This window comes from Alligator sinensis, unplaced genomic scaffold, assembly GCF_000455745.1.
Source record: "Alligator sinensis unplaced genomic scaffold, ASM45574v1 scaffold181_2, whole genome shotgun sequence".
Taxonomy (NCBI): Eukaryota; Metazoa; Chordata; order Crocodylia; family Alligatoridae; genus Alligator; species Alligator sinensis.
In genome coordinates this window covers 120,520-131,583 of record NW_005842429.1, presented here as the reverse complement: position 1 = coordinate 131,583, position 11,064 = coordinate 120,520, and the positions used below count along the sequence as shown (strand labels likewise).

The 11,064-nt window shown below is 41.8% G+C and overlaps 1 protein-coding gene across 1 annotated transcript in view; it reads right to left on the bottom strand.

Annotated features, from left to right (window-relative positions):
* The window catches only part of TGFBR2 (transforming growth factor beta receptor 2), a 37,397-nt gene extending 27,961 nt beyond the window's left edge, over positions 1-9,436 (bottom strand). The window contains exons 1-2 of the mRNA XM_006030202.3: positions 9,265-9,436; positions 7,238-7,428 (exon numbers count right to left, since the gene is read on the bottom strand). Coding sequence (XP_006030264.1) covers positions 7,238-7,428; positions 9,265-9,419 — 346 coding nt within the window. The 5' untranslated portion in view covers positions 9,420-9,436. The remainder of the gene's footprint in view (positions 1-7,237; positions 7,429-9,264) is intronic.
* Between the last annotated feature and the right edge of the window lie 1,628 nt (positions 9,437-11,064).

The window sequence follows — 11,064 nt, the reverse complement described above, 5'->3', positions numbered from 1 at the left end:
GAGGACTGAGCCCTGGGGTACCCCACTGCTCACATCTCACCAGGTTGAGTACAACCCGTCCACCACTACTCTCTGGGTGCACCCCATCAGCCAATTTTTTACCCATCCAACTGTGCAGGCATCAATGCCGCAGTCACTTAATTTATTGATGAGGATGGGGTGAGAGACAGTGTCAAAGTGTGTTCTGTTAGACCTTTAAATCAGTTTCTGATTAATTAAACCGGTTTATGTGTAACTTCTGTCCCCAGCCCAGGGGGCGTTAGGGGGAGGTTAACTCAGTTCAAAATGGCTGCCCTATATCAGGTGAGGCAGCATGTCTGTCTGATTTATGCCATACAAAAAAACAGTTCTGAGACTCACACTAAGTGCTGCTGCTTTCAGTAGGATGCTAAGGTGATGTTTTCTGGAGGGCACTGGTGATGCATAGGGGGTGCATGTGGGTGCACGGGCACCCCCTGAGATTGGCAGTGCACCCCGTGAAAAGTGCTGCCGCTGCTGCCAGCAGCACCTGTGGGCAGTCACTGCTCACCACCCCCCTGCCTCTGCCGCCAACACCCACACAGTCCTTGATCACTGCTGGCTGCCACTGCTGCTACCAGTAGCACCTGCAGGTGGTCGCTGACCACTGATTGGTGCTTGCCACCCACCTCACCACCGATACTGCTGTGGCCACCTGCAGGAGCTTCCTGCTCGGCCTCCCCCTGCTGATGACACTGCCGTGGCTGCCTGCAGGGGCTCCCCGCTGCCATGCCTCCCACCACCAACACCACTGCCAATGCCTGCAGGCGGTTGCCGTGCCCCCCCAACATGTTGTTCAGGGTGGAGGGGGAGGCATGACCCTTAGGTGGGGTGGGGGGACAGGAATGACCCGCAGGTGGTGGGGGCACAAAGGTAACCCACGAGGGGTTGGGTGTAGGCAAGATCCACAGGGTTTTTCTGGGGTCCAGGAGTGTCTGGTAGGATCAGGGCAGCTCACAGGGTCCTTGGGAGGCCTTGGGGGAATCAGGGGCTACTTTTAGCTTCCTGACCTACACTAGCAAACCTACACTCCCATCTCTCCCATCAAGACCTACTTGCTCAGTTCTGGCAGCAGCAAATGCTGATAAAAGTGGCTGTACCCAGAGCAGCTTGTGGGATGGGGGTTGAGAGGGCTGGCTGGTCTGAACATGGGGTGGGGGGGAGAGCAAGGGATGAGGGGGCAAAAAATAGCTTGGTGTATGTGTGTGTGGGGAAGAGGAGTGAAGGGGGTGAAAAGAACAGCCCTAGGGCTAGAGCCAGTGACTGGGTTTTCCCAGCCCCAGGGCTGAGCACGTAAAGTAGATAGGACTTCCATGCTTGGGTTTGACCTAAATCAAATGAGTCTGATACTACATAGATCTAGGTTTATCTTAAACTAGGTTCTGCAGTTTTATACTGGTTTGGGTGCATGGAACTTCTGTACAGTTACAGGTTTAGACTGGTTGCTGGTCACTGAGACCGAGCCTTTAAGTGTAAGGTCAGCACCGGGACAAGCTAAATTTAAATTGGGCAGTCATTTTAAACCTGATTTAACTTCCCCAAATGTCCATACTTAGCCTAAAAGACAGAATATCAGAGGCTTAGGGAATTTTAAATTATTTTCATTAAGTCCCTGTATACCCTGTGGGAGACAGCACATTTTTCAGGCATGCATTCTCTTTATATACCTTAGGTCAGTCAAATCAGAAAACAAACGTTACCATGTCATCCAAGTGAACAAATCACATACAACAGATAATCACAGTATTCACTACTCAGAGATAATCTACTGGCTTTAATTTGTTCAAACAAATGAGTCAAGAAACAGCTACAAATTAATGAACAAGTTTGGGGAAATGATGATCAATTCAAAGATCATTAGAGATAGAACTGAAGGAAAAAAACTCAAATAGCTATATTATCCTAAGATACTGCTCATTAACAAATAATTTGGCCAGCTCTAATACTGAGGTTGGAAGTCTGTTTCAAAGCAATTGCTCAGATGACTCAGTTTGAAAATCAAAGGTCTGAGTTTATGCCTGATTGACACTAAAAGTTTCTTCCATAGTATGACAACACAGGTTTGGTATGACTGAAACAATGATCTAATCTTGTGGCACACGGTGGAACAAACAGGTTCTACCTGAATATTCCCACTGAAGCCTGAAGCAAGACGAAGAACCTCACAGAAGTTCAGACAGAGCACATGAGGTTTTTTAGCTGGGCAAGGAAAAGTAGTCATCAAAATGTAAACCCAAAATGAAATGCACAGAAGAAACTGAGCTAGGAACACAGTCCAAATCAGCGGTCTGTTAGCATTTTTACTCTCGGTCAAATCTGAGGCCCATGATAATCCCTGTACCTAATAAAATGGTAATATGCAACAGCATGTCACTGAATGCTCTGATTTTTCAGATGCAGTGTACAATGTCACGGGCATTATTTCATAGGGAACCAAGCCACTGAATCAGAATGAGCCTGCAAAGGTACACAGGGGAGAGAGTCCTTCTGAGGGACTCCAGACTAGTCTCTAACTTCTTCTGCAGGAGACAGGGAGTGAGAGAGACAGACAGAGAGAGACAGAGACAGAAAAAGTGGGAAAGAGAAACAGAGATCAGTCATCTCATGGGGAAGAGAGGTTAAGTACAACGTTTTGGGGAGAAGGGAAGAGAATTCTCTGCAGAATGAGCTCCTACTCCAAGAAAACACAGATCCTGGTGTTACATGAACAATGCATTAGATAACCCTCAAGGCTCTTTTAAGATTAGCTCTCCATCAGCAATTTTAGTTTAGGGCTCTGATACAACAGACAGAAATATTACATTCTGCCACTTTATAGCATTTGTCATACAGTTGATGGTGGGGGCTGGCAAAATGAATGGAGAGGAGGGGCAGCTTTGAAAAGAAGCCTGGGTGAATGAAGTCTGGATTTGTGCAAATCATTAGAGAGACTTTTCAGACAAGTTTAAAATTGTGGGATGGCAAGTGCAAATGTTGCCTGGAAAGATTACAGAATGAGTTATTATGATGTGCAGTGCCATAAGACATAACTAGTGTGTACCAGGATAAAACCCTGGTGGCCTAATGTGGCTCCTCCTGAGCTCAACAGAAAAACTCCCTCTTCCAGAAGAACAGGACTGCACCCTGGATCCATCATCATCAAAAAGAGTTGGCTAGGAAACAGAAGTTGGGCAGTCTTTTCCAGTGTTTTTGCTCTTTGGGTTTACTTCTGGTAATGCAGAAATTAGTTAAATAAATAATAAAGTAGGTCAAAATAGACTTTTGCTTTTTGAAGACATTTTTCCACCACAACTTTATGGCTCAAAAGAATATGAACTGAATGAACACACTAAAAGCTTCCTAGTGGTTAACCTGCTCCCCCCTTGATTCTTTTCCTTCCACTGCGCTGTACAACTTTGTTTTGAGTAAGTATACACATAAAAAAACAGCCTTCAGACCAACTCTTCAAATATAAATTGGAGTGGAAATGTTCAAAATCAGGGCCAGAAGCACCACGCAGGAGCAGAATTATATGTCTAGTTAGGCACATGTCTGGTTTCAGTGAGTTTTGTTTATTTTACAGATTGGCAAATTGAATACAGTCCACAAAAGAACTAGGCATTTGATCTGGTTTTGCCCACTTCAAATATTTTCAAATCCATGCTTGAGTGAGTTATAGTACCTCCCACTACCCACAGTCTTTAGATTTTCATGTCTAAATATGGAGCATTATTTAAAGACCATAAAAGGAGGCTAGCCTTTTACTATAAGACACAGACAAAGGGCAAAAGATCTATAAGCCAACTAATTTTCAAGCAAGAGTCTTTTGCTGTGATTCACTGGAACTTAGGGCACCTATACACGTGACGGTGCTCTGCTTCGAGACTGCTGCTGTACTAATTAGCACACTCCAGCAGCCTCTGCATCATGTGCATTCAGTGTCCCCATGTTTCAAAATGGCAGTAGGGGCACTTTAACTGAAGCTCGTTGAATGAGCTTTAGTTAAAGCTCCCCCGCTGCCATTCTGAAGTATGGGATGCTGAATACACATGATGCTGCAGGCGCTTTAATTAAAGCGCCCCACTCCACCCCAGAGCACGTGTATAGTGACTACCCTCTTATGGATAGTAGAACCTGCTGCTGCCTTCGATGTTTTGACTCGTGTTTCAGAAACAGATTTTTTTTAGGAGAGGAAATAAATCCAGATCGTCTTTCAGAACTAGTATGACCATACTTCTGTGCTAAGTATGCAGTTTTCAGCAGCAGGTAAACAGAAGAAATATTGACAGTGAAATATTGTGTTAGTATGCTCTTTTATCATCTATTCCATTACTTTTATTTCTGTGAATAACATTTAAATAAATTCTATACCATTTTATTCCATTGATTTCAATCAGCTTTGGATCAGCTCTTAGAAGGCTATGCATTATCATGATCTCATGAAAAAGAAAGATATGTAAAGGCATAGCAAAATCTGTGCTCTGTTGTACAAGACAAAGCAGTGGGGGAAAAGACAAGAACAATGTACAGAACGGATCTGCATGACAGTCATTCCAATGGCAAAATTATTACAGGCTATTATCTAGTTGTCTGGAGGAGCAGTGGACCAGCTGGCTGTGATGTTCTGCTCAAAGTTAAACACAGACAGGAAACCGCATGTCTGATACTGTAAAAATCGTTTGTCTTCCTGCCATGGCTAACCAGGCAAGCAACCCAAAGGAGCTGTTTTCATTTAAAAAGAAACACTAACCCTCTACAATTAAAAAAAAAAAGAAAAGGAATGACAAAACCTCCATTTTTTTTTCTCTTTGGAGTCAATGTTTGTGTTTGTGAATGGACTGGAAATGTTACAAATTGAAAATTTGTGTTGCTTTATTTTTCAGCTGGACTACTCAGAGGTTAGGCATAATGGCAATGCACTTCTCCCATACTCACAAGAGACTCTACCTAGAGAGAACCTAACCAATCCTAGAGTGTAAAAGAAATTAGAGTTAAAAAAAGACCAGGTCTATGTTTATACAAAGCCTTCTTTCACACTAATCTGGCAGTGGAAAGGGGACGCAGTGTAAATTAGATAACACTGGATTTATGGAATGATTGCCATAAACATTAACGCAGAAGACACATTTGACATGCCAATTATATTAAGCTATCTAGCAACTATAACATGAGTAATTCAACACCAGATTAGACAACATCCATAAGGGTGTAGCTGGCTTTACTTAGAAAACCTTGACACCTGAGAGATGGTAAAATGGTTGGATCTTTTCACTGGGAACACATTCACTGTAATTAAATCAAGACAGTTTAGACCATGAATCTGCATCCCTTACTGCATAAGAATAGTTACTTAAATGACTACATTATTTACATGAGTAAAGATACCAAGTATTGCAGGATTTGGTATACCAAGATACCAAGTATTGAAGGATTTGGGTCCTTATTGATTCTTTTCCAGAAATTCAAATACAGTCCTTAATGCCTGTATCAGAGGAATACATGCAACATGATAATTCAGTGTACTGCACACAGCACTCACATGGAGTACACCTGCACAAAGCAAGTCCCAGAAAGCCTCAGGCATATCTGAAAGAGACTATGCCCCAGACTTGACAGTCAGTGATGGGAAGCTTGAAGCCTGTTTGTCTAGTAAGGGAGAAAATAAATGGGGCATGTGTATGCGTGTGCACATGCGCACCTGTGCACACAGTGTTAGGTATCACAAACACTACTCCAGTTCTTTTTTCACATTCAAGAACTAGCACAATATTTACTGGCAATCCTGAAGCAGATTAGGGGTTTGATTCTCTGTTGCCAAGCACCTGGAAGCCTTTTCCATACACAAACCTAAACCAAACGAAACTGGTACAAACCTGCCTTTAGACACTGCTATTTGGGTTTAGGAGGGCTTTATTTTATGTTGGATTAAGCTTGTTCCTACTCAACACAAACCAATTTAAAAATGTGCTTTATTAAAGGCAAAATGTAGCCTTCTGTACTAGTTCAATGTAGATTTTGTACTAGCTTCATTATTTTAATCAACTAGGCTAAGATAGTACACATTTCTACCATATACAAGTCCTTAGATGTGGCAAGTGACCCTTCAGTCATTTCCATAGTATTATTAGTCTGTTGTGTGGTATGGTATGTCAGGAGTACCGTTACACGAACATAGCGCTTTAGCAATGGAGTTTTGACTTTCAAGGCACATAACTTGTGCCAAGTGCCAGAACTGTTTCAAAGAGGTTAGGGGTTTGAGAGAAGAAAAAAAGTCATTTGGAAGCGGGAAAGACAGACAGACAGATAGGTGGTATGACTCAGAAGGGACCAAAATATCTTTAGGCATCAAGACTTCCCCATCAGAAATAAAAAAAATCTCTGGACGATTCTATTTTCACTATAGAATCGTCCTTGAAATGGGAGTAGTGCAGAGCTAAAGTACCCTACATGAGCACCAAAGAGACAGGATGATAAGATAATAGAGGCAGGACCCATGTGGTGTGAAGACTCAGCAGCACAAGACAATGCCTTGTACGGTGGAGCTTGGCATGTTTCTTCCTGTCCTCATTGGAAACGCACCTGTAGGAGTGACTTTTTGTGGGTTCTTACCTAGCCCTTGTGAAAGGACCAGGTGGCACACACCCACCTTTTCTGACCCCTGATCCTCTGCCTGACAATGGCATTTAGTAGAGATCCTTCAAACTCAATAAGCAAGCTCCCTTTCCCCCATCAGGTGACATGACACACACTGAAATTTTGGATTATAAATACCAAACATTCAAATTTGGAGCAATTTTAAATAGCAAATATGCAAGGAAAAATAAAAAAAATGTACACATAGAAAAAAAGTGAAATTAATTGAAAATATTAATAATAAGAATTACTTAATTATCTGTGAAATGGGTTATGGACGTAATGGACAAAGTAATGATTACTGGAAATTCAACCATTTCATTAAGAATGAACTTATGGGCACATTAAAAACATAAATCCTCTCACTGGATGCATTAGATTTGAACCTGAAGGCATTCAGCTTAAGTATTGGTAGCGAACCTCTGGGAACTCTAAACTCATAATAATATTGAAAGAAATGTATTGTTTTCTTGACTTTCCTCCTTCTCAGTGGAGGAGATGAGCAGAGATCTCCAACAGGATGTTCTGGGCTACAGGAAGCCTGAAAGAAAAATCCCATATTTTGCCCAGAAGTAGGAGTGGATAGAAGGGGGAAAAAAAAGCTTACCATCTGAAAAAATGGGCACATCATTGCATTCTTCATCTTTGCAGGAGCACATATACATCAATCCTCCTTCTGCCTTCTTTTCTCTCATCAAACATTTTTTTGAGTTGTAGTCTTCTAAATGATAGCCATAGAGTGGCTTTTTGGGATCATGGCATATTGTTTCTAAAGTTACATTTTCATCATTCTGTCTCCTAAAATTTAAAAGAAGAATTACAAACTACAAAGATGACTACTGTATAACAAGAACAGATGAGTTTCACCCAGAAAGTGTCTTAAGAGGAACTGATTTCCTGCATATGTAGTAAATTTAGCCTTTTCCACAGTGAGGGTTTACATGCAGCAGCGCTACTAGACTTCAATGAGGGTGGCTAGGCCAGCGCACACTGCTTCTGAAAATCTCACCCCAAATAACTCAAACTAAAGGTAGACTGACCTGCTTTTCATCTCAGAATATTTTTGGTTCAGGGTTGAGGCAAGGGTAAGACATCTTTTTAGCTAAACCTTTTCAGTGGCACCTAGATTTGCCCAGTTCCTATTTCTAGAACCTAACGCATTTTACCTAAGGACAATGGACCCTCAGTAGATGGTACGCATAAGCTTGTGATTAGGAGATTCCTTTGCTCTCCTCCCACTCCTGAGTTTTTGGCATCTGTGGTTACAATCCTAGACAGTAAAAAATATGTAGCAAATTATAGAAGGGAAAAGAGTTTCTTGAAGTCTGTGGAATTTTTGGAATTAGCTTTTTTTCTTTTTACATTTAATATCTGCAATGATCATATGATTAAGCATGAGCATGTTTCTTTAAAAGTATGAAACTGGTAGAAAACAGGAATTACAAAACTGACCTATACCTTCTATTTTTTTCCTGTTTGTGTGTGTGTGTGTGTTTTTTTTGCCTACCTTTTTTTGCCTACCTTTCATGTAAGATGCAAAGTGTGGAATAAGAACTCACGAACTAGAACTCACGAACTGGCTTGTCTTTTGGACAGACGTTCAGTAAAAAAATCCAGAGAATCTCTCCAACTGCATTATGTTAACTTTGTAGCAGTCAGTAATTAATTACACACGTATTATTCAGGGGCACTAAGACTGAATAGTACGCTGGACTGTTTTGACGTTTCAAGTAACCATGTTCATTCACACTGGACAGCCTTTCAAGTGTACAAATATAACAAATTCATCAATGGATTGATCAAGTGCACTTTCACATAATTGGTCCTAATTAGACCCCAGAGTTAACATCCATTTAAATGTAAATGAATGAAAAAACCCATGACTTCATGCTTCTGCCCCTGTCTGGCTAGGAGCTGAAAGATTTTCATTGCCAAGGCTGGCTTAATGTGTATACAAAAGGAAGAACCTGATCATTTTCAGACTGGAATGTAAGCTTAGATTCAATAAGCTCTTCAGTAATGCTTCACAAGTCATTAATTTGTACATGTCCAAGCTTTCTTCTGTCCCAGGTAGAAGTCATAGGGTCTCCAAAAAACTACATATAAACAAGAGGTAGCATATAAAATAAAAGAATCCTTTCCCCATCCCTTACACAGGAAAAGCACCTCCAAACACACATGGCATGTAAGGCTTTCATGATCGATGTGTATTATACAAATGATAGGGTTAGTTTCCTGTTTAATGATTGACTTGAAATACAGTTACGCCCCTTCATTCACATAAACTAATACTACCATGAAATTCTCTCTGTCTTAAATTTGTTTCTACTGTCAGAGTGCTGTGGATAGACTCAGTTTGATGGTCTGAGGAAAAAACGCAATTCTTTTAACAAAAGCATGTAGTTGAAACAGAACTATTTAAAAAAACACATTGCATATCAGAATTTTTGTTAACTTCAAGCACCCTTCAGCCTGCTGAGCAAAGTTATGAGTCAGAGGCTAGAGCATACAGCATGTTATGGTGATAGTATTTGGAGTACATGTTCCAAAAGAGGGTTTGAATATCTTGACAATAAGGGAAAATTCTAAATAGTTAGAAAAGTGGATACTTGGCTGCACAAAAAATGAACTTACCATACAGCCGCACAGACTTCACTGTCATTTTCACAGATGGAAGTGATGTTGCAGTTGCTATTGCATTGACCTTTGTTTGAGCAGGTGGTCACCTTAACATCACAAAATTTGCATAGTGCATTCAGTTTATATCCATTGCCTCTGCTTACATCCATAGATTGGATAACTTCAACTGGAGAGGGGAGAGAGAAAAATAAAACACCTTAGTTACTGTGGCACATCAGACTGCATTAGAGCTGTAGCAAACTAGCAAACTTCCTTTATAGTTAAGGACACCTCCAGTTTACCTAAATGGAAAATTCTCTTTAACAACTTGACAGGTGCCATTGGTGTTCTGTCAAAGCATCATTCAAAGTGCTAATTTCCCTCGATTCCCTTTCACAGCAGTGTTAACTGAAAATTCTTTCTACCCTACCTAAAAGTACCATACTATAACCGTCACCTCATTCTATTTTGAATATGGAGGTACAGTCCCTGGTAAATTATATTCCCAACATACAAGAAGTTGCAACTTCTTCTGAGTAGTCTGGCAACCCAGGATAGCACAAAGTATCAGATTCTGGGAAATCTGGGGGATGGGGGTGACAACCATAATATTCATCTGGATGTACACCATGGGTAGGGACCGCAGTTACATGTAAACTGGTTGAAGTGATCAGAAACTGGTTTAAACTTGTAACAGAACAGAACCTCAGTGCACATAATCCAGTTTCAAAATGGCTGAAACTGGTTTAAGATAAACCTGGTTGAATGTAGTATCAGACTTAACTGATTTGGGTCAAACCAGTTTATGAAACTACTGTCCCAGACCCGTTCCTGATTCAAGTTAAATCAGAGTCCCCCAGCATGCTTTCCAGCCCTGGGCTGGGTTGTGCTGTCTACTCCAGAGAGCAGGGCTGGCCCTGCCCCTCTGCTTCCCAGCTGGAGCAGTGAGGGCTAGCTGACAAAGGGGTGAGGGGGGCGGGGGCAAGCCCAATCTATGCCCAATCTATGGGAATCAGCCCAATCTATGCCCCCTGCTCCCCCACCCCCAGCAAACCCCATCTGGGGGGGTGGGGAAGCTAAACACCTGTCCCCCCATTAAAACGTACTGCTGGTTGTAACTGTGGACTACAAATCTCAGAGGGGCCTGGAAGCAGGAAGAAGTATGATAAAAATGTCTCATGATCCCTTATTCTCACTATACAGGGCCTCACAGCTGAACTGTGAGCTGTTTCTTCTTTCCTCCTGCAGTAGATAAGCAGTGTCATAATAAGAAACAGTCCAGGCAACGCTCGCTTTGTGATAAGATTCAAGGCTTCTTGTTAGAACACATAGATTAATGCTTGCTTTAAACATACATTTTGTAGACATCATACTCGCTCATTGCCCTAGAATACACCAAGACACGAGGTTAATAAGGGGCCCACAGTTCAGAACTGCGCATGCGGCAGGCCTTTGCCGCATTTCTGTTTTAAGACTACGCATGTACTAAACTTTGCAGAAAAATATAACCAATTACAAATTGCCACGCTGGAATCTATTGTTCAGGTTAGCTATAAAAAATGGAACCTCGGGCACGGCTCGGGGTCGACTTTGCTTTGAGCACTGAGCTCCTTTGTCGAACTGTTTACAAACAATAAACTCGAGTTAGACCCAGCTTGAGTGTGTGACTCTCTCCTTGAGATAAATTGGACAAGCCTCCGGGGGCACAAAACTAGCAGTTTGTGCAACAGAAGCAGTGATGAACAACCCTGCAAAGTCCTGCTGCTGTAATTCTGGACTGCAAATCCCAGAGACCTTGAAGAGGAAGTGAATACA